Source organism: Chaetodon trifascialis, chromosome 7, assembly GCF_039877785.1.
Source record: "Chaetodon trifascialis isolate fChaTrf1 chromosome 7, fChaTrf1.hap1, whole genome shotgun sequence".
Taxonomy (NCBI): Eukaryota; Metazoa; Chordata; class Actinopteri; order Chaetodontiformes; family Chaetodontidae; genus Chaetodon; species Chaetodon trifascialis.
In genome coordinates this window covers 20,931,066-20,954,753 of record NC_092062.1, presented here as the reverse complement: position 1 = coordinate 20,954,753, position 23,688 = coordinate 20,931,066, and the positions used below count along the sequence as shown (strand labels likewise).

At 42.0% G+C, this 23,688-nt stretch overlaps 2 protein-coding genes across 2 annotated transcripts; both read right to left on the bottom strand.

Moving 5' to 3' along the window:
- Positions 1 to 146: 146 nt before the first annotated feature.
- Positions 147 to 15,780, bottom strand: plekhg6 (pleckstrin homology domain containing, family G (with RhoGef domain) member 6). Its single transcript, XM_070966759.1, has 15 exons — positions 15,732 to 15,780; positions 12,887 to 13,106; positions 12,087 to 12,221; positions 11,694 to 11,831; positions 10,588 to 10,683; positions 10,412 to 10,462; positions 10,000 to 10,149; positions 6,929 to 7,039; positions 5,734 to 5,883; positions 5,111 to 5,245; positions 4,463 to 4,582; positions 4,233 to 4,365; positions 4,035 to 4,150; positions 1,804 to 3,347; positions 147 to 545 (listed from the first exon to the last, which is right to left on the bottom strand). Exons 1-15 carry the CDS (start codon positions 15,749 to 15,751, stop codon positions 365 to 367), a joined length of 3,300 nt encoding a protein of 1,099 aa, XP_070822860.1. The 5' UTR covers positions 15,752 to 15,780; the 3' UTR covers positions 147 to 364.
- Positions 15,781 to 16,452: 672 nt separating this feature from the next.
- On the bottom strand, positions 16,453 to 23,480 carry tnfrsf1a (tumor necrosis factor receptor superfamily, member 1a). The gene is made up of 10 exons (XM_070967388.1): positions 23,288 to 23,480; positions 20,936 to 21,040; positions 20,723 to 20,831; positions 20,488 to 20,613; positions 20,227 to 20,379; positions 20,012 to 20,090; positions 19,213 to 19,265; positions 18,910 to 19,085; positions 18,699 to 18,822; positions 16,453 to 18,589 (listed from the first exon to the last, which is right to left on the bottom strand). Exons 2-10 carry the CDS (start codon positions 21,005 to 21,007, stop codon positions 18,294 to 18,296), a joined length of 1,188 nt encoding a protein of 395 aa, XP_070823489.1. The 5' UTR covers positions 21,008 to 21,040; positions 23,288 to 23,480; the 3' UTR covers positions 16,453 to 18,293.
- Positions 23,481 to 23,688: the final 208 nt, after the last annotated feature.

Genomic DNA, 23,688 nt, shown 5'->3' with positions numbered 1-23,688 from the left:
TTACTACTATAAATAATGTATACAGTAATTTATAAAAAATAATATTTCATCATATTTACACAAAACAGTGAACACATGCTTATGTGTTATTACAAAAATATACTCCATTATTTTACAGTCTTTACAGAGTTATTATTGACCATGAATCCATACTGAAGTGATGCACATGTTTCTTTATTCTATTTGGTCTTTTTTCTCTTTTATGCGCTTCAGCTTTTCATAAAAAAGCAGACAGTCCCCATTACTTTGTCCCTCTGTAGTTGATGTTCATGGACTGAACTTTGAGTTTGCGTAATTCAGTCCATTTGCGGTCCAGTTTTGGATCCACTCAGTGGCTACAGGACTCTGCAGTGCAGCCTCAGAGCTATATCTGACTGCACTCCCCGTCTTCTTGCTCTGAATGTCCGTGCAGATCCCAAAAGGCCAAAGATCGACTGATGCCCTCAAGAAGGCCCTCGACTCTAGGCTGTAAATGATCCAAGACGTCATCATCATCAAAGCACCAACCTGACCAGTCCACATTTACACCGTCCGTGAAGACGACACTGAAGAGGAGATGGAAACACAAGGTCAAAACAGATGTTTTTGTAACAGTGTGCAAGTACTTTCCCGACTACTGAAGACCTCATGTGCTCAGGTTCACTCTCCCTTCAAAAACTGCCACTCTGCAAGTTGGACAATGAATTGTAATTTTATTATTAGAATCGCCTGGATCTTAATTATGCTGATTAAGAGACAAAAAAGTATAAAATACCTAAACAGTGTTTGAAATTGCAAAATTCTTAATTAATGCTCAGGTAAATATATTGTATAATGTCTTTAATTAAATTGGCTATTCAACAAGGAAACCGTTGAAGTGTCTTGTGGAGTTTCTGATGTAAATGATCCACAATTTAAAATATTCAACAAAGTTTCTGCAAAGTTTTATGAGATACAGCATTCTGCTTGCTCTGTGCGTCGAAACACGAAGAGCGCAGGGTAATTTTAGGTTTCCGTTCCCACAGAACAGTCTGTCCATTACCAGCCTACTCGACGCTGAAAACTAATTTCAATAGTAAAGATTTGACAGCGTAAAAAAACATTTTCCAACTGAGGGGGAAACAAATACATTTAAGCAGCACAGAGCAAAGTATGAAGAGAACATGCATCTTAACGTGTCTATTATTCAAAGCTGGTGAAGCAAAACATCTGTCAAGTAAATGACACTAACATGAACTTCAGTAATAGGTAGAGCAGCAGGATGGAGTTCCTCTTTAAAACAGAGGACCTCCACCCTTTTGAAGTGTCCTTGAGTGAGACACTGAATCAACACAAGCTCCCGGGACGCTGCTGTGTAGCTGAGTTTAACCTCTGACCTTCATGAGAATAAAAATACATGGTACCAAAGTCCAGCCTATTGTGTAGCGTTTCCTTTCCTCGTGTGGCTTTTGTTGTATTTTGCTTTTTCTTTGTAGATGGCTGCATGTTGTGAAAACTGGGGCCATTAGAAAATTTAAGGCTCTACATGCAAAACTGTGGCTGTCAGGGGCAAAGACTGGGACTGCTAAAGTCATTGTGTAATTGGGAAGATGAAATGATGTTTCACTCTTGAGTCACATGCCAATTTTAATGAATGTGTGTGTGTGATTTGCATTTTTTCTTGTCTGACAATGACTAACTGACTAATGATCTCTTGGTTTGTGTATGGGAAACCAAATGCTTTTTCCCTTCAAGGGATTAATAAAGCTATCAAAATAAAATCCAGACATTACCCAGAACATGTGTTAATCTGTCAAGAAGTGACTAAGGTGAAAGTGCACTGACCTGTCCCTCTTCTCATCTTCATCTCCATCTCCATCCACCAGCTGCTCCTTCCACCCTTTACTCACTGTGAGAGCTCTGTGTCTCATTAGCGCCACCTCCTCCTCCCACTCAATGTCTCTTTCTCCATCACTGGGCGCTGGTGATGGTGTGGTGGAAAACAAGGGGGAAGGGGGAGGATACTTTGACCTTAAATTGCTCATTTTCAAATGTCTGTCTCTTTTCAAGCCATCTCTCTCTCTGGCTCTTTCCAAAAGACCCTCCAGAGGTGACGTGTGACCGTTGGGATCGTGTCCTGCAATGGGGGATTGTGGATCCCGTACCTGGGGTAATGTGTACAGACCGCTCGAGTGCAGCTCAAGTTCATGGGCTCGTTCAATGATGATGTTAGGAATGGAAGAACTGCTTTGGCTTTTCATTTTGAGCCTTTTGTTATAGAAGTTAAGCTCAGGCAGCTCAGATTCAGACAATGTTTGAGGGTCTGGAGAGACTCTATCTTGCATGTTCCAAAACATCCCTTGGTTTGGCTTCAGGGAGCTGAGCTTTAGCACCCGATGTGAATCTGAGCTGTGCGTGAACAGAACAGTGTTCCTCTTGGTATTTGGCTTGTAGTCTGAGTCAGAACTGGAGAAAGAAGCAGGCCGAGCTGGTCCTGAGCCCTGGAAGAACTGCCTAGATGTATCAGTGGAGGAGCCCTGGTGGGTGTTTATTGGCCTCCTCCTCCGTAACCCGGGTGACTTCAAATTTTTGGAGAAACTCCAGGCCTCTGGAGTTGTCTCCATGTCTCCAGACTGGCTGTGGCTGGAATTTCTCCTGGTGTCCAGGTTTACAGACTGGGAATCTGAGTCTGTCGTTGGTGATATTCCTTCTTCACTTGGTGTTCTTAAAATCTCAGGCACCTCCCTGGATATTGTAGGTTGGTAAGGAGGTTGTGAATTACTATCATCATCCATTGGGTAGTCAATATCTGGATATCCACCTAGTAAGAGAGTATGTGGCCGAGGTGTGTTGTATTTGAATGGATGAGCTGCAATACTGTGAGTGAAATGATCCAGATCAGGGGCAGACTGCACTCTGTGGTTCCCGGCCACCCTTCCCTCCTTTGTCCTGAGAAATTCAACCACCTTCTCTGCTTCCTCTGTATGGATGTCAACTTGTTGTCTTCTCACTCCCATTTCTATCCATTCATATCCTTTGAGTGCTTGTTGCTGACCAGCATAGCGCTTACGCATTAATTTCTGCTTGTTGTCGTTGGGTTGGGTGTGCAAAAAAGATACAACAGTGTTGATAGTGGGCACATCAGATGGAGGCTGATACTGTTTCTCTGCTTCTTTAGATGGCAGCATTCCATTTATTGATTTGGGAATTATAAATTCCTCAGTAAATTCATCCACAAAGGTCTCTCTTCCTGACTGCATAAGAGGTTCTTCTTCTGTCTCCGTATCATCCATCTTGACTTCTGTAACAGGTTTGGCCTCCAGCTGCTGGATTTTCCAGCTTTCCAGTTGTCTGATGCGCTCTGTCTCTCGCCAGCTCCTCAGTGTTTCCTGACAACATAATGCAGAAATAGAATAAATGAAACATTCAGAAGTGAATAAGTGTGATTTTTGTAATTATTTTTTCTTTTCTTTCTTTTTTTTTTTTTTAGAAACTTAGATTCTTTCATTCAATAGGTAGGTACAGTGTTACAGGTGACAACTCTGACAGCTCTGTGAGGCTGTACTTATACAGTGATGCTTTATGCTAAATGCTAATATGAGCATGCTAACATGCTCACAACGTGAATGTTAACACGCTGATGTAAAATATATGTAATGTTGACCACGTTCATCATCTTAGGTTAGCCTGTCAGCATGTTAGCATTTACTAATTAGCACTAAACACAAGGGTTTCAGGTGCAAAACATTGATCCAATGGTGGTGCTGGAGGAAAAGGCCAGAGGTCCCAGAGTGAGTAGAATTCATCAAGAGGGGGACATGTACTGTATCTATGTACCAAATTGCATGGCAGTCAGTTTAATGGTGTGGAGACTTTTCATTCTCAACCAAAAGTCAGGACATCACCAAGGTCTTCATCCACTAGGAACCTTGAATGTCCAAACCAAATTTGATGGCAATCCGTCAAAAGTTGCTGACATATTTCAGTCAGGACCAAAGTGTTGGACGGCCAGTCGCTGCTAGCACGGCATAAATCAGACCAGTATCATTTCAAAACATTTGGTCAGGAATTTTCACCTTCGCCTGGTGGATGGTGGAGACCCATGTGGAGCAGCTCTCTGAGGTGCTGGCTGCGAATATGTAGACGTTCATAGCGCTCCGAAGCTCACCCACCTCCACAAGAACAAATGAACCTGACAGAAGAGGAGGACTGATTATGGGATCTCCAATATATTTACACAGAATCCGGCTGACTTGTCTCTTGTCCATACTCACAGCCATCTTTCAATGCCATGCAGAACGTTCTGTCGAGGGCCAGAGGAGGTCGAACTACCTTCAGCCGCTCTCCTTTCTTCTGGACTTTGGTCATTAGAAGCACATCTGAGAAAAGCAGAGCCACCACCTCCAGCTGCATCATACGAAGAAAACACAAGAACATTAAAAAGTAATGACAATGATGTTGCGAAGAGATTTACTTGTACAGTGACTGAGTGCGTCGGCACCACCTTGCTGTCTTTTCTCCCCCGAATCTTCAAGTTCTCCTCCAGCAGCAGCTTACGGACAACTTCAGGACCTACTCCTCTGATGGGGCACGTCAGGTCAAACTGGCAGATCTCTCTGACGTGCTGTTAAGGAAATCCATCATGAGTAAGTAAGAGTAGCAAAACATATGAGAGTGAATATTAGTTTACTTTGGCAGAAATCTATAATGTTCAGTATTGTTATGATAGTCTGACATCTCAACTCTCACATCTTGAAAGAACTTTCACATCCTGTCTGGTAATGAGGAAGGTGGAAGAAACAAAATTGTGTCACATTTGTTGTTTGCTGTAATAAAGGAGTTTTTGAAACCAGTTTCCCTAATTCTTAATTGTCCATTTTTCAATACAATGACAATGAAGACATGCAAAATGACGCAAAAGACTACATAGAGTCCAAAGTGGGGAGCCTTTTACATGTCTGCACTGTGGTCCAACGTCTCCTAATCTGTCATATTAACTCTGCCTCTAGTGAAGGTCTAGTTGAGCAAATGTTGATCTATGATCTAAGCATAGGATGTTTTTGAAATCCAGTACATTCACAAGAAAATCTGCCACAAAAAGTTTGTGATGGACAAATTATGCAGAATCTTAAAGAAAATAATCATATTTTACCTTGTCAATCTCTTCATTTATTCCCTCCACCTCGTATCCCTCCACCCTCTGAGCAGAGATGGTGAGAGCAAGTTCCTCATCTTTTTGCCTCAGGTAGTCATTGATACTGTCCAAAAAACTGTTAACACCGGATAACTGGAGAGGAGCAAAAAGAAGATGGCTGGCGTGAGCCAGTGGGACTTTTGCTGCTCTGCAGAAAACCAATAATTTATGCTGAATTGAACCACTTTGATGATTTAAAAGTTTACCTCAGCTCTTTCATAAAGATCAGGTTTACAGATTTCAGATAATATGAGGACATTTTTTTGTTACAAGTGTCCAGTGCTTTTTGTATGCCAAGATCTCTTGGTACTCTGATAACGGGACATTCTGAGATTAAAGAAAAATTATCCTCCTTGCAGATTCTGAAACATCTCTTTAAAATTATCTCAATAGTGTGAAGACACTTGGATGACTGTCAGGTTATCAGTTTAAATGGGAGAAGTCAGACACTCAAATCCCATTTGTTAAATATGGATGATGAATATAGATAAGAGGCCTCAGTCTACCTACGATCTATAATTACTATACTGATTTTTATTTAAGATATCCCTTGAAATGACACAGATTTAAGGGTTTCTCACCATGCGTCGGAGTGTGTGCTGTACATCAGGGTCCTGGGTGGTTTTCAGCACAGCCTTGAGCAGAAGAGGGTACTTTGTGATCCTCTGATGGGGTTTGGCCTGCATGTCCCCCAGTCGCATCCGCTCACCCTGAGGATGAGTCTCCACCCACTGGACGTACCGAAAAAATAGGAACATTGCTTCAAGTCAGTGCTTTTGATTAAAACACTTTGTATTACATAATGGCTTGGAACCATGAATAACATAACACAAAACAGTCTGAATTGGTCTGTTCACCCAAATTAGTGGCCATTAGCATCCTATAGGAGCCTAAATAGGATCTAGCCATAAATATAGTTTTGAGTAGATGTCTTGAAATATATTTTGTTTGTGCCTCTTAATCTTTACTATGAAGAGTTTTCGCCATTTCTAATAGAAAATTGTTCAGACGGAGGTCCGTGGATTGCTCCAATTACCAGTGTCCGAGTGGTGGCAGATGACTGACAGAAGACTGATATCTCAAAGCCTTGACAAATAAAACCACATCTGCAAAACACAAACTACCACGAATACTACATGCAATGTTTTTGTTTTGTTTGATTTGGGTGAGAAGACCCTTCAACGCCCACCATGTACCATTTCCTAGTAAGATGTGTTGTTTAACAAAAATATCACCTCCCACTCGGGTTGACAAGCGTGATGGTATGACATAAATGAAAAAGCAAGTGTTGAATAGACACACTTACAGTGGTGCTAACTTGCTCTATACTCAAGACAGCATTGCAAATGTAGGGTTGTTTCTATGAATATGCTGTTGAAACTCTTGGTTTTAGTCATCCAGGCTTTGTGTAACAGGACATGCTTCTCTTGCAGTCACTATTCCCAGAAATGTCTTGACCTCAATTATGTGAACAGGGAATCCTTCAAAATCGCTGTTAAGTCTGAATCATTTGGAGAAGACGTTGGTGTAGCAAGTGGTTTCCCATCAGGAAGCGGGTATGACAAGTCGCCTACAAGGTTATGAAAGCATCACAAACCACACCGTGCCAGCATTAATAACACAACAGTTAGTCATTGCATTGAATTCCATTGAAGTGCACTGAATGGTAATGATGGGCTCTGTGTTGGTGTTTCGGTATACGTGTGTGAAGTTTCCTGCGTATTTGTGTTCACGACTGTGCAAATTGTGCATATGAGCGTCTGCAGCTTAGCGTACCTGGACGAAAGTGAGGAAATGTGGGTTGCTCTCCATCTGCCTGCGTGTGAACTCAAGATTGTTTTCCTCCTCCCAACAGTAATGCTGATAGGAGGAGAAGCGCTGATGGAACTGGGCGCACAAAGAAAAGGAGGATTAATGACAACGTGAAAAAGCTCCATCACCTCCATGAATCCTGCATCCATGATTTTACTTTAAGAGGAACTCCACAAAGTACTACTGCATATGTGAAAGAAGTTGCATAAAGCCTTTTGTGGATCCAGAGGGAGGTGTACAAAATCTGATTAAAAAAAAAAAAGCATAGATGGCCAGCACTGTGATTTGAGTAAAATTGAAGTCAAGTCATTTGAGTCAACACCAGTTAGGGCCGAGGACTTAGAGCATACCAGACATCTATAGCCTGCTCCTCATCTCTACTTGAGTGAAGCAGCTGGACGCTACATTAGCTGCTTCTAGCAAAACGCACCTGAAACTCCAATCGAATTGTTGGTGCTCAAGAGGAAGAATACATGCAATAAAAGAGACAATATCTCTGGTTCTGCTTCTTCAATTTTGATCCTCTAAAAAAAAAAAACTGTCCATCATGAGTGTGGCAGAGTTATAGGAGCACAATACTAAACCTGTGGAGTACTCTCTTAATTGTATTCAAGTCAAATGAGGGAACAAAGACACAATTCAATTCAATATACAATTCAATATACCTTTATTTGTCCCGTAAGGGGAAATTCCAATTTACAGCAGCACCAGTAAAAGATAGAATTAGGTAAAAAACAGACACAATTGACATTTGTGTCTTTTGGGGTTGTCCCTACCCCTGTGACTTCATTTTGGGCTGAAATCCAAAGCATCCTGAAAACTGTCTTTCAAACAAAATCTATTTTTAAGCTTGAGCTGATGCACCTGAGTAAGCTAGAGGAACTTGAATGGAGAGTATTACTGGTGTCTTATAAGAAATGGTCTACTGAGAAACGGGCGGCGAAAGAAATGGCAGCGCTGACGTGCACAGAATCTACGCAATGGAGAGAATCACTCATGTCTCGAGAGGCCAGAAGGATGATGATGAAAAATGATTATTCACATTTCACCCTTTATGCCAGACATTGTTTTATTATATGCATATTAAATGTTTACTTGCTCTTTTAAATGTTGGAAAGAGGACACTATCAGCCAAATGTACTTAACCCCTTCAGACCCAGCATCCATTGGAAACCAAATAAACCAATAAATACCCTGTAATTGAATGATTTCAATAATGCTGGTTACTGATTGGATCCTGATTATCCAATCACAATCATGTCATGACTTTGAGCACGCTCAGCCACTGCAGAGAGGGAGGAGTAAGTGCCCATTTTCAATCAAAAATATAAATTTATGTTCATGCTAGCCAAACAAATTTGTTGTCAGCATAATTGTAACTGTTACAAGTGATAATATTTGAAGTTATTTTGAACATATATCATATCATTAATTTACAGGATTTTTTCAAAGTTAGGAGTTAGGCGAGTTTAGCTAACACTCACATGTTAAGTGAGAATTTTAGAGTCACCAATTAACCTAATGAGCATGTTTTTGGTCTGTGGAAGGAAGCCGGAGTGCCCAGAGAGAACCCACGCATGCACTGGAAAAATATGCAAACTTCACACAGAAAGGCCCCACCCGACCCGGGGATCGAACTGGTGACCTTCTTGCTGTGAGGTACGTGCACTACCTGCTGCGTCACCGTGCCACCAATGAAAAACATCTGCAAGCTGATGTCTTTTCAAGTTCAGGTTCCAGTTCCATTCCAAGTTAACGTGTTATCAGTTCATTATCCATCCATCCATCCATTATCTATACCGCCTATCCCTTTCGGGGTTGCGGGGGGCTGGAGCCTATCCCAGCTACAAATGGGCGAGAGGCGGGGTACACCCTGAGCCGGTCGCCAGCCGATTGCAGGGCCACATACAAGGACAAACAAACATTCACGCTCACACTCACACCTACGGACAATTTAGAGTCATCAATTAACCTAATGAGCATGTTTTTGGTCTGTGGGAGGAAGCCGGAGTACCCGGAGAGAACCCACGCATGCACGGGAAGAACATGCAAACTTCACACAGAAAGGCCCCGCCTAACCCGGGGATCGAACCGGCAACCTTCTTGCTGTGAGGCACGCGCACTACCTGCTGCGCCACCGTGCAGCCTTCAGTTCATTATCCTACTATAAAAAGTATGGTTATGTGTTTGAAGTTCCATGATAGTTTACTGAAGGCAAAACTGATTTCAGGTAACCTTGTCTAAAATCATACATGTTGTGTTCATGTGCATGTTCAGATTGTGTTATTTCCCTCTCTTCTTGCAGGCTCCAGATTTTTCTGGTGATGACTTCACTGCTGTTCCCTACCCATGCTGTGACACACCTATCAAGTACATGTGCATGTTCAGAGCTGTACACAAACTCAAACACATGCAAACATCCAGTTCAAGATGTTTAGGTCTGATGTTTTTTATGACATTTTACGCCCATTGTGTCGTGGAGTCCATTGGAATGCACATGAAAAAATACTATTAAAAACATGAGTTAGCAAAAATGTGTTTTTTCCACTTTGTTTTTATGTTGGAGAGGAGTCAGAATCAGTTTAAAAAAATTTTTTTGCCCAGCAGAAAAAATGCAGGTCTGAAGGGGTTAAAATATGAGTTAAAGTGCTCATTTTATATCATTAGCTTATTTTTTCTGATCACTTGTATCAACTTGTAATCAGCATTTTAATGTTGCAGCTGGTTTTAGTTTAAGCTTTTTGGGAACTATTTTATATGCTGTTGGGCAGCTGTATTTACTCTATTACAACCCATTATAATCTAAATGCATGAATAGGATCTTAATCTGCAAATTAACTGGTAACATCTACTGTCAGACAAATGTAGTGCAGTAAAAAGTACAATATTTCCTCCTGAAATGTAGTAGAATACAAGTATAGTGGCATAAAACTGAAATACTCCATCCATACAACCGTCTGTAAGTAAGGTACTTGAGCTGACAGGCAGACACCCACCTCTGAATGTGTTTGTAATGGCAGACTGTGAATTCGTACCTGCAGGCAGCCGGCCTCCAGCATCATGGGGTCAAAGGGCATGCCTGTCCTCCGGACTTCATGTAACATGGGGTAAATAACCTCCTGCCAGAAGAGCTGGTGTGCAATGAGGATGGAGGGAAGGTTGGAGAAAAGCAGCTCAGGGGTCACCTGTCAAGGCAGGAAGTCAAAAACACAACAAAACTGTGTTCAGTTCAACTCCCCTGCTTTGTGATATTTTCCATCTTCTCAGTGGAAATCTGCTGTTGCGCTGTATTTTCCACTTGTGTTGTATTCTGTCTAAGCCAGAGCGGATGTTGTTGTTGTGCTAGTCAATGTATGTCAGTGGTATGCAGAACAGTGGAAAATAGGCCTTTAGATTCAGCGTGTTGTGCAGCAAGTCAAGATGAAGCTGCGTGCTCTGCACACTGACCTCCAGGAGAAATCCATGCTGGTGCAGGTTGACAAGAGCGGCAATAACCAACTGCGAGAAGCAGACACAGCTTTGTTAAACATCCTGTGGAAACTCCCTTTTCAGCACTGACACACATAAGAAGAAATACTGTATTTAAATGAGACTACGACAGCAGGTAGAGAATAACATATTACATCTTTGATGATAAGCAGCTTGTTGATGTAGGTGAGCTCAGTATGGACAAACTCCCACAGCGCCTCCTGCTGGTGTCTCTGCATCTTAGACATTGTCTGAAAATTAAAAAAACAGACAGAAGGGGAGAGAAGAACCAGGAGGGAAAGAAGACAGTTATTAGAGATGCTTCATGAAGGTGTAAAAATGTATATAGTACGGTACAGTGTGGTATAGTACAAGTACATTTTTGAAGTACTTATACTGTACTTGAGCATTTCGTTTTAAGTTACTTTATACTTCTTCTTCACTAATCTAAGAGGCAAATATTGCTCTTTTTACTGTACTACAATTGTTTGGTAACTTTAGTTACAAGTTACTCTGTAGATTTAGATTTAATATTAATGCAAAATATAACTCAACTATTATGATGTATTACTATAGTTTAAGATACTGACAAATATACAAAGTATAGCTCCATCTTCACCAGCTGCACCGTTACAGTGATGAACACATTAATGCATATTATTCTAAAATAGGCCGTCCTGTATGTGAGTACCTTTACTTTTGGTACTTAAAGGATATTTTGATGCTAATACTTGACTTAATTACGCTACTTTTGAATGCAGTAATTGCTTAGTTGTTACCAGAGTATTTACACTGTAGTACAAGATATTGATACCTCTTCCTCCACTGGCACTGGTTAAACTCTAAGCTCTAAGATCTGAACCCACTTATTCCTACATTGGATGTAAATCTTTAAAAACAGGCCATTAAATCTAATTTTGTATTTAAATCATGATAAATGATTTCCTAAAAAAGCTGTGTGCTGTAGTGATTCATAAAGGATTAAACAGTGGATTTGTTTGGGAGTATTTTCAGCCGTGGATTTGTTGCTCAGGTGAGTATTTACCTCAGCAGGATGGTGCATGTTGGATTGACTCAAAGTAAACTACAATTACCTGGTCACAGTAATCACAATGGAGCTCTATGGCACAAAGTAATAAACTACAGTGTATCAGGTCTTGTTCGTGGGATCAGTTCATTGTTGGTTTTGGTCTGTTCATGGGATTTTATTTACCATAAGAACAATAAAAATAGTGCCAAGGTTATTTATAAGGGACCATACCGAATGAGAGTTCACTATATCTGTCCAGTTCTTCTCCAGCGTCGTTCCCTGACTTTCCTCCTTCCACCTCCACTTTAGACTGACTGGCACAGCGTAAGTCCCCAGATCCTGCTTCAACACGTCCAGCTGACCTCGCTCCTGAGGGGTGGTTCAAGACAGGGAGGACAAACACAAGAATGTACACAAGCAGGAAGAAAAAAAACACAGAACTCATGAAAAAAGGAAAAGAGGAGGAAAATCTGAAGTCATGATTTCTTGGCAAAGATCAATAACAGATACTTGTGGTCATATGTTACAGGTTTCTTTCAGTCGTTTGAGTGCGTGGACACGGTCAGAGCAAGTCTGTATTTGTTTCTAAGCATGCAGTGTGATGAGCAGGAGACAGCATAATACCTCAGACGGCGGGTTTTTCTCAGACACTCCCTGGCTGAACAGGACCTGTCTCAGTGCAGCTCTGGGTTTGGCTCCTGCAGATGCTCCCTTAGTCACTGTTGCAAAGTCAGTCACGACCTTCTGCTTGGTCCGCCTCTGGAAAGGGAAAAGGCCGTCAGCCCGGTATTTGAAAATCATTTGAAATCTTACTTATGTAAAAGCACAGAAGAGTAACCAGCAAGCTGCACTAAAAGTGACGTGTTATGCAAATGAGCCTTTCATTATGTGAAGACCTTCAAAGTAAACACATTAACTCCTATTGTAGAATTCTAAACATTTATAGTGCAGTGAGAGTATTTTTTTTTTTTTACCTGTTTTTAATTATCTACATCTTGAAATGAGAGAGATTAAGGCAAGACAGTTTTATTTACATAGTGCCAAATCATAAAAGAAGTTATTTCTTGGCAGTTACATATGAGAGGGGACTGTCGCTGCTCTGGAGTCATTAAAAAAGTTCAATATAAAAATGTTTAAACAAGTTAATCTGGATTAAAACAAGGCTAAAACATTTTCTGCAATTTTCAAAGGAAAAACTCTGTTGTTTCACTGAACAATGCATACATTTCAGAAGATGGACACAGTTTTAATATGAAAAATAATCTGCAAAATTACTAATGAGTGCAAATGAAAGTAGTGGAGTAAAAGCAGAATACAAGTAAAATACAATGAACTTGACTAAATGCACTTAGTTACATTTCACCACCGCAAAGTCAATACAGGAAGCTGCCACCACCCGCACTTTCCTGTCCCATGTCACTCACCTGGTAACCAAACGTACTGAACTTGTTTTTGTCTGCTGACCCCCTGTGGTGACTGTTTATGTCTGCAGCTGCTGTCGTCCCATCAACGACGTCTGGCTCTCTGGTTTCCGCGTCCCTCTGCCTCTCCCCGTCCGCCCCGTCTCGCCGTGGCACCAGTGCTTCTCCCATCAGTGATTCATTTGCCCCGCCGTTGTTTACATGTGGTGCCTTTGAGGAAAGGCTGAGGATAAGCACACAGGGTTACTCATTGCCAAAATAAGGTGTGTGCGGGCACAGTGCAGAATAGTTTGCTACGACAAAAGGCTTTGCAAAGGAGGCCTGGAGCGTGGAAGACAGAATGGAGGGACACATTGTGTTTTGTCATTTTACTTTCTCTTCTGGACTAAAAGCTTTACAAATACTACGCAAACAAACAAACACATTAAGCAACAAAAGAGAGAAAGCTGAATTATTGTAAACAATCCAACAATCCAACTCAGAACAATCCAATCTGAGTTCATCCTTTAAGACCGTGGCTCCAAACCTTTTTGGCTTCCGACCCCTCACGATAAAACACGTTTTATGTGTGTACCGGTGGTGAACAACTAAACCAAAGACATTTCTTTCCTTTTTAATTTATTATACTGTTGTTGTTTTTGTTTTTTTAAGGACAAGTATAGCACAAACCAGTGCCAAATACCGCGCATACCAAGCCTGTTTGCAACGCCACTGAACTCAATTCAGAATACCTGAAACTCAAGAGGAAAATACAAAATAGCACAAAACACAAATAAAGCTAGACTAAAATTTCATGGACAGTCAGTAACGAGCACCAGATCATTCATGACTACTTGAGTGACCTCTTTTTAAAACCGAACCACTTGGTGGTCCAGTTTGAGTCCTCTGGATAATCATTTCCACGTGTTGATCCACACAACAGAAAATTGTCCAGTTGAAGATCGACAAAATGCACTTTACAGTCCACCGTGTCACTGAGACAGAAACCCTGAGAGCCTGACGTCAGTGGTCCTGAGCCCATGTAGTAACGTCCTTTATCCAATCATGTGTTCACAAAGTGGTGAACCTCTCTCCATCCTTGCTTGTGAACGACTGAGCCTTTCCAGGATGCCTCTTTCATACCCAATCATGATGCTAGCACCTGTTACCAATGAGCCTGTTTACCTGTGGAACGATCCAAACAGGTGTTTTTGGAGCATTCCACATCTTTCCCAGTCTTTATTTCCTCCTGTCCCAACTTGTTTGAAACGCGTTGCTGCATCAAATTCAGAATAAGCAGATATTTACCAAAATCAATGAAGCCGCTGAGGTTAAACATTAAATATACTGTGTTTGAGCTGTCAATGGAGCACATGTCAAAAGGGATTATCAAACAATCCTTTGATCCCAAGCAGATTTATCTATCTTTTGATAGACAAAGAGCGTCGTGTCACAGCATTGTCCTTGGACTGTTTATTATGAAGCTTGTTGAAATCTTTCATGTAGCTCTATTTCTTTGTATGTACTGCAATTTAGTTTTATTGTTTTATATGCATTGTAATTTTTAGATGTAATGCATTATATATGTGTAGTCATTGCCAGAAGAGAACTTGCTCTCAATGACCTTCCCCATTTAAGTAAAGGTAATATATATGTTCTGTTTTTATGTCCTTAACATTAACATATTTAATGAAGCAGAACTTAACATCAGTAGGATCTTATTGGGTGCCTGTCTGAATCTCTTATGTAGGATTATATATCATCAAAAGAGGCCTGATGATCTACAATAATGCAGCAACTCACAAGAAAAAAAAAGGGAGAATTAGAACAAAGTAAAAAAATTATTAAATATATGTAATTTTTTTCAACCTCCTGCAGAATATTTTTGCTTTCTTATTCTGTTTAGATTTATCTTACAACCTAATCTTGAGCCCAAAGTCACAAAAACAAGAGAGAGAGACAGAGACATAGATTGTTGGATGGATGCTGTAATAAGAACTTTTCCAAAGCCTCGTGTTTCTCTCTAAAGACTGTCGTAACTGAGCTGTCAAAGGAGCAGAAATCATTACTGTTGCAGTGACTTTCATTTAACACGATACCGATAGTCTCACATAGCTACAGCTCCGGTTACACAGTCATGCAGGTCAAAGTGCAACTTCAGGACGCGCCTGACATCAGTTCCCACACATCCAACACCGTCACAACTCGCAGAATATACGTCCTGCTGCAGATTTGAGCGCTTACAGCGAATTTACAGCGAAGAAGAATGTGTCTTCATTCGCTGGAAGCTACAATATGTCGACAAAGTATTTCTCTGTTTACTGATGCTTCCACTGGAGAAGTGCCATTTTTCATCCACGGCTGGATCACTGCTGCTTCTGAGTGTAAGTGCAGTGTGCGATTGCTGCTGTAGCTGGGATTCATGATCATATTTATACAGTTTGTAGAAGTTATTCCAAAAGCAAACACGCTCACACACTTTAAACATGCTGCAGACAGGTACGCTGCGATAATTGCTCAGGTTATGCTGTCAAACATCAAAGGTCTGACACAGTGCTTCATCACTGTGTCACAGTTGTTTACAATCACTGCCTGTATCCCGCACGAACGCACTAAAGATGTTAGATAATATTAAATTTGAACACTCAGTCAAAGATTGATAGTGGCTCAATAAAAGCAGGTCTAAAACGGCTTGTTTAATGGCCTCAACAAAGCAGCTGTCAGTGCAGTCCGTGGATCCACACAGCAGCTCCAACATGAAAGCGACTCACTGCAGACATGAAGTAAAACGCTCCTCTTCTATACTGCACACACTCACCTTTTCAAAGTACCTGCTATGACTCTAAACAGATAAAATTATAGACTTTACCTGGGCTTGGTTGGATCCATTTTGTTTCACCCAGTCATCTTTGGTTTCTGTTCACTTTCTCCTCCTCTTTCACTCGGCCTGGACGGGTCCCTCCCTCTCCTGCTCTCACCTGCACCCCTGCCCTCTGCAACTGGCCCGACGGGAACAACTGGATTCTGCGGCCAACAAATCAGTGCTCAGGGCTGGTTAATGTGTGGCAGTTAACAGTGCTTAGTGGAGCGGAGGCAGTGACAGGTTTCTTTGAGGGTGATCTATTGTTGTTTCATGTCAATCAGGCTTATTGATCACCTTGAGCAAACAGGAGCAAATCATTTTAAGAGGGGAAGAGAGGTCTTGTGTGTATTTATGGCAAATCTGTAGTAAATCAGCAGTTGTTTTTGCTCTTTACCTGACAAAAAGAGAAGCACTGATGTGAAATCGACCATGAAAATCTGTTCTCTTGATTGCACAGTGAAGCGGAATGGCAGAGTTTGCACGCAAGAACATATTAATTATAGGGAAGGGGACAAGTCAAAAGAATGTAGCTACAGGAGAGGAATGATGAGGCGATCAGGCGAAGAAAAGATGAAGACTTTAAACATACAGGAGGAACAATGCCGTAACACATTCAATTTTGAGTTTAAAGCGTCAAGCTGGAATGTACACACAGGTACTCTCAGCCGACCGATGACAGCCGTCTGCAGCCTCCTGACAAATCTATGGCACAATTCAGACACACACATAAAAATAAATGATATTTATTTAAAGTTCAGATATTAACACAACTTTTTATGCTCTACTAAACACTGTTTGACATTGATTGTTCACTCAGTTTAGTATAATACACTTTCATACAGCTTAAAAGTGCTCTGGACTGACACGTCCTCAGTCTGTCTGAGTGCGACTGATTCATATCTGAATCTGCAGGCCGAGACTGGTATTATAAAAGTTGTTTGGCTGAGGCATACTGAGACAAGGCGTGTCGTTTTCGCTAACAGCCATGAATAATGCTCGTCTGAGGGGGTTTGGAAGAATGCTAATGTGGCGATGAAAAGCCTGTGAGAAGTGGACGGGGTCTGGTCTGCATTAAGCAGGAACTACAAACTTCCTTTTGCCTGTTACTGGTGCCATAACATTTTAATGTTTAAATGCTTCAGCAGTATAACCAGGAACTGCTATTAAAACATTACCATTTAACTTTATGGCTGAATATTTTAAAATTTGCACTTCCTTATTCTGCTGATAATAACTGATAATGAGCAGGAATACAGATAACACTCACAAAAAGCTAAAAAAAAAAATGTTACAGTCCACAAAATTCTAATCATAAATGCATATCTTCTGATAAAATGTGATCAGTCCACTCCCCATATTCCCATAATACAATGGTGATGCTAAAGAAATGCATTTGAGAGAAGCATCTACCTGCACCTCGACAGCTGACTGCCCCCAGACAGGAAACAGTTCCAGCACAAAACCCCCAGTAAAAACCGCACACTGAGCCTTTAACACTTTGGTTTTTTGTTCAGATTAAACAAACAAGAAATAGCATGTTAATTAGTGAGCTTTCAAGGTGCTGCTAGGTGGATTTTGTTAGTTTTGGGACTGAGCCAGTCTAGCTGTTTTGCAGGAGAGAAAAGGCGTAGTCGGCCAGCGGACACCGAGGGCAGGAGAAAAATCTGGTGGCCTCTGGCACATTTAGAGCCACTATTCCATCATTTTTCAATTATAGCATATCTTAATGAGGTTACCTGCCAGATTGTGAACATGTAGTGAATTAGGCTTCTTGCCCTCATAGCCTATAAATAGCTTTTAATACTTAAAACCACACCTATTCCTGACTCAGCAGAACTTTTGTGATTAAGATAAAATGTGTGATTGCTGTCACCGGTGTTTTCCGAAATCAGCCAATGAGGATGTCCCTTGTCTGTGCAATCAATGACGACTCTGCTCTCTACTCGGCAGGACGCAACCTCCCAGCTGAGCGCGTGCAGACACACTCATATAGGACACGTGGGTTCGGGGCTGATACAGCCAGATGAGCACGTTTCTCTGTTATCATGCTCGCATTCTTTTGAAGCGGAGTGGATATACACATAGTGAATCACGACTTACTAATCAAAAATATTACATTATGATCAAAAAAATACTATACCAAAGTAGCTGGCAGGACTTAAATGAGTCGTGCTTGTGCTTCTGGAAAGCTCTGTGTTTTGCCCTGTTTCCAGTCTTGCTAAGCTAACTGTGCAACAAAGTGAATAAGCGTAGTTCCCCAGATATTTTTAAGATTAAAAAATATATATATAATACAGTTCTTTGCAAATTTAAAGCAGAATTTATCAGTGCAAAATCACATTTTCAGTGACTCTCCTTCCCAGAGCCGTTTGCTCTCAGTAGTTTGACACTGTCATGTGAGTGAGTGATTGGCAGGGCGAGAGGTAGAGTGCTCCGTAACGCTGGCTGTGATGACATAAAACTGCTCTGGTGACAGCACCGCATTCATTTGTCTGATTTTAGAGAGTCTCTAAAGCAACAATACTTGGTTTCACAAGGTTTTTGCTCCACTTGGCACGTGTTGCAGAGTCACTGAATGCCGTACTTTGTCTGCAGCTCCTCGGCTGCCCGACCCAGGTGCATCTTTCTCAGTTCATTTAACAACTCCTGCAACAAGGGCGGCATTCCAGCCGCCCGAGACCCTCTCTCAGCCCACACCCTCAGCATCTGGTAGTGAGCCTCCCGGCAGGATCGGTAGTCCAGCTCTGCCTGTTCGATCTCTGTATCCTTCACACCAAGAGAACGCACCAGCTGCTTCACCTGCAGCACAGGAACCAGATCCAGCACCACGTAGATCAGGTCAGGGACTGAGAAGGGAGGAGGGGCTGTGTTGAGAGGAAGAGATAAGAGTCAGTACAATAGTTTTCTGTATGTTTGAGCCAAAACGCACTGGGCCTTCGGTCAGGAGCTATGTGCAGTGTAAAATACACTCACGCTTGATGTCCAAGGGGATGCAGTCGGGCAGATTGGACGACTGCTCCTGTTCACTAACAGGACTTTGGAGAGCAGCCTTGACACTGCTGTTGTTTGAAGGCTCCTCGCTGGTGATCAGGACCTCCTGTACGAAAAGGACAGATCAAAATTTACTGACCGTAGACGTACATGCAGCAGAGAAACATAAGCACAGACAGTTAGATCAGTGTACCTTGCACAAGTCCTGGGAGATGTCAGATGATTGGGAGGACGGGTTCAATAACCGCCTCTGGATAGACCGTTTTGTGACCATGTAGGTGAGAAGAACCACCAGCACCAACATCACCAGAGCCACAGCTGCAGCTCCACCAATTACGTTAATGAGATATTCCTGTTCATTCTTAGGAGCTGCATAGTGATACGAGGGGGCACATAGGGAACAAGACACACACGTTAAAAAAAAAAGGTTACTGAATGTGTGACAAACTTTTCTTTCACAGATCAGCAAAAGTATTTAAGACTTTCTGCTGCTCACCTTTCGTATTCAGTGGAGGTGCTGAACAATGATGTTTGCACTCCTCACCACAACTGTGGAGAACAAAGAGGATGTTTCACAACATTGAGGAGGAAGTAGCACATGTGAAGAGGAAGCAATTAACACAAAGGCAGTCACGCTCTTTTAGACCAGCGAATGAGTTCAAGCTGCATGTTAACACTTTAAGTGCGGTTTCACGGTCACCACGACAAAGGAAAACCAATTTAGACAGAGACGATGCTTCATATCTGTCTGAATTAATAACAGGACACATTCCTCACTGAAATGAGTCTTTTTGGGCTCCACTCGACTGATTTTCTACACTGTTTATTTTTTCACTGATAAATCCAAACGTCTACGCAAGCAGCTTTGTTTTCGTCTAACCAGGAAAAGCCTCCCCAGATGATGATTTTTAAGATTTCAACCTGTTTGAAATCTACAACTGTTACACACGAACGTCTAAAAGATTCATGAATATACGCTGTCGGACCACAAAAGGGGTTTTCGTCCACACATTTAAGGGAACCAGGAATACACTGGGTGTGGCAGAAGCCCATGACGCAGTATATTTAACAAACAAGCAATTGTTTTTAAAATGTTAAAATGTCAGTGGCCCAGTTTAAGTGTCTTGCAACTTCTTCTTCTGTTGCTGACGAATGGAAAGACTGAACAAAGTCCGACGTGTGTTGCAAGTTTCAATTCAACAAACCCACTTCCCCAGGAACAACTTTAAATAAAGCACAAAGAGCAGGACTGAAACATGCATATACCAAAAGCTTGTACACATTAGGAGACTCACTTTGTGCAGGGTTCACATGTGTTGTTGACTCTGTAGTAGTTCTCTGTGCATTCACACTCAGTGTTTTTCTCTGGTGTACCTGCACGCACGAAAAATTCCATTTAGGCTGAACTGAGGGAATCCTTGATGAGCCACAGCAGCCATAAACACAAGGCCTTTGTACAGACGAAACTGAGCACTAGTGGGATTTATTACATTGCCAGATGAACACTTACATGTCTTTTTCTCCTTTTCATCAGGTCCGCACTGTCTGCATCTGCGACACTCGTATGTTTCTGAGTCGATGTGATATTTGTAATAACCATCCTCACAGCGACAGATAGTGTTCTGGTGTCGTTCACATGCTGATACCTGTACATCATGCTTTGCTGCAGTGGGAACAGAGAGAAAAGGTGAAGAATGAGAACATCACCCGGACTGGTAAATCAAATCAAAAAGGTGAAGCCGATTCAGAAAAATAGGTAATGCTACTCTACTTTTGCAGCGTCTGCAACGTCTGCAGTTGGGGGAGAAGTTCATCTGGTCTGTGTATTGTCCAGCAGGACAGGGTGTGCAGTTACTTCTCTGACCCACAGCGTGACACTTTTCGACAAGCTTAAAACCTGGAAAACGTCAACATTTCAAAGGTTAATAGATTTAATAGTAGAAGAGGACGTCAGCCTGTGGGATATTTCCAGTAGTGAGCAGGTGAATCATGTGTTCAAACAATACCTGGAGAGCATTTGTTGCAACAAACTCCCTCTTCGCTGAGATAGTCCCCATGAGGACACGTCTGCTCCTCTGATGGTTCCAACAATGTCAAAGTGGGGACGACCAAGCACTGCAACATAGAGTACACCATGAATATACAAAATAAACAAAACTTAACTGTCCATCACAAGGCAGTTTTTCATGTATTTAGTGAATTAAATCAAGATTTCTTACCATAAAGATCAGTATTGTGCCAACAGGGGCTTTTTTATTCCATCTTCCTCTGTGGACACCTCTCTCCATCATCTTACAGGTTTAACTCAATCCATCTGAGGCCACCTGCAAAGAAAACGCTCTGTGTATCATCTCTAACAGCCAATGTAGTAGTGTTATAAAACGATGGACAGACAATAAACCCTAGCCTCACAAACTCCTCATTAAAACTAATTATTTACCATCTTAAATAGCCTTAAATTACAACTCAATCAATATCACTTCCTCTGCGTTAATGTCATGGGTTAAAAGGGTTAGAAACTACTCAACATTGTACATTTTTAGCTAATTGTGGTACAGGCCTATGAGAATGGCAACATCAGCCGTTTACTAAAATACCGGATCAACTGGCAAATACCAACATATTGCCAAATCATGTACAAACGATCACAGACCCATGACACACCTTTCATCTAGCACCACCAACAGGTCACAGCTTGTCGCACGCTACAGTTAATGACAGGATACTTGTTCCCATCAGGCTAAGCTAAGCCTGCTAGCATGCCAAATATTAGCATTTTACAGTAACAGTAACATGCAAAGACACGTTGGTGTGACAAGGCACTCATGATCATCATGCCCGTTGAGGTTTTGAGACAGCCACCTCTGAGATTTCTGCTGCTAACCTGATAAAATGGAGGTTGAATTCAATTAAACTTCGGCAAAAAAAAAAAAAACGTGCTCGTTTGAAGTAGTTTTGAATCAGTTCCTGCAGATTAAAACATCTCATCAGATCTAGTGTAACCGTTCTCATATTAACACAGAAAACATTTCTGACATGTGTTTTTTTTTCTCCATCTGACGTTAGACTGGAGCTGCACGGTGGCGCAGCAGGTAGTGCGCGTGCCTCACAGCAAGAAGGTTGCCGGTTCAATCCCCGGGTCAGGCGGGGCCTTTCTGTGTGAAGTTTGCATGTTCTTCCCGTGCATGCGTGGGTTCTCTCTGGGTACTCTGGCTTCCTCCCACAGACCAAAAACATGCTCATTAGGTTAATTGATGACTCTAAATTGTCCGTAGGTGTGAATGTGAGTGTGAATGTTTGTTTGTCCTTGAATGTGGCCCTGCAATCGGCTGGCGACCGGTTCAGGGTGTACCCCGCCTCTCGCCCATTGTAGCTGGGATAGGCTCCAGCCCCCTGCAACCCCGAAAGGGATAGGCGGTATAGATAATGGATGGATGGATGGACGTTAGACTGGCGCTCTTTTAATTATATCTTCTTCTGCAGCGCTACAATGTTTTTTCAACTGGAGAATTGGCGCCACCTACTGCTTATCTTAAGGTAGTGGATGGAAACAAGATCCCATTTCCATCTTCTTTTGTTGATTTTCTTGATAGTCAGTTAAAATTTGTGATACATTTGATGGAAACCCAGCTGACATCCCAGCTGGAACAGGATTTTTTGATACTATACACGGCCAGTATCATATGCGGAGGTCTGGGGTCCTGGGGGTCCTGGGGGCCAGTGCCCCCGTGGCTCCACATCTGGATCCAACCACGTGTCCCAGATATAAATTATGTTCAATGACATTCATTGAAGTCTTTGTGAAAGTTTATCTTTCGACAAACAGAGGGCCCAAATGAAAACAGCTGACAGGACTGTGGACTAACTTCCGTAACCATCTGATCGTATTTGGGGAGTGGGCTGAAGTTTCAGAAGTGTTTTTTTTATCAAAACGACGCGGATGAAACGAAACTATCTTCAAGGTCGGCTATAGGTGAGCAAAGAACCCTTTGTTATCTTGATATTAAGTAAAAACTACTGCATTAAATTCAATTAATTCATACTAAATATTAATACTAAATACTATATCTTATTTTTGAGGAATTTGAATGGCATTATGCTGTCAGTGAACGGGCTCACTGAAGGTCTCCACATCTGTCCTCTGCCGTAAATCCCCTTTTCATGTGAACGCATTCAACACACATATGTGTATGTAAGGTTATTTTATGGACTGCGTAGTTCGTGGAGACTTCGTGAACAAACGGGTTTAGTGAACATATTTCCTCTTCGTGTCTGCGCCACCGGCAGCTCCAGCCCCCCCCCCCGCTCCCCACCGCCGCACCGAGCCGCTGAAATTGGTCTGAACTTTGACAGAGTCGCCTTAAAACCCTCAAAACTCGACTTCCAGCCTTCACAGACAGCGTTGACGCAGTTAAATGCTGAATCTACAGTGTAGATTTTACTGTTTTTGTTTCTTGTCTCAATGGTTTCGATTTGCATAGACACCACAAAACGCCCACTGCGAGCCAAAGACTGATATGAATCTCCCGTCCCCGCAGCCCGACGTGCACAAGTGTTTTACCTCCACTTACCTGGTCAGCCGCTGTTACAGTGAGGGAAAACTCTTCACTCCGGCTCCGTGTATCGACATTAATGCGTGTTTAGCTTGATTTAGGTTTATTTTCCTGAAAACAGAGCGGCAGAGCCGGTGCCCCTCTCCGTAGAGCTCACGAGCGGAGGCGGACTCTAACGGGAAATGGGGCCGTGACGCGAGGCAGTTTCACAGAATCGCGAGGAAGACTTTTGGCAAAAGGGAAGTGTTGGCCAAAAGAAACACTTTAAGTCCATGTGATGATCAGACAGGTGAGCGCCCGGAAAGTGTATAATCTCTACATAAATACCGGCGGCCCACACCTCCTTACCACAGGCCATTACGTCTACATTTACGTTCATTACTCCTTAATGAAACGGCCTTGAAATTAGTTAAAAGAAG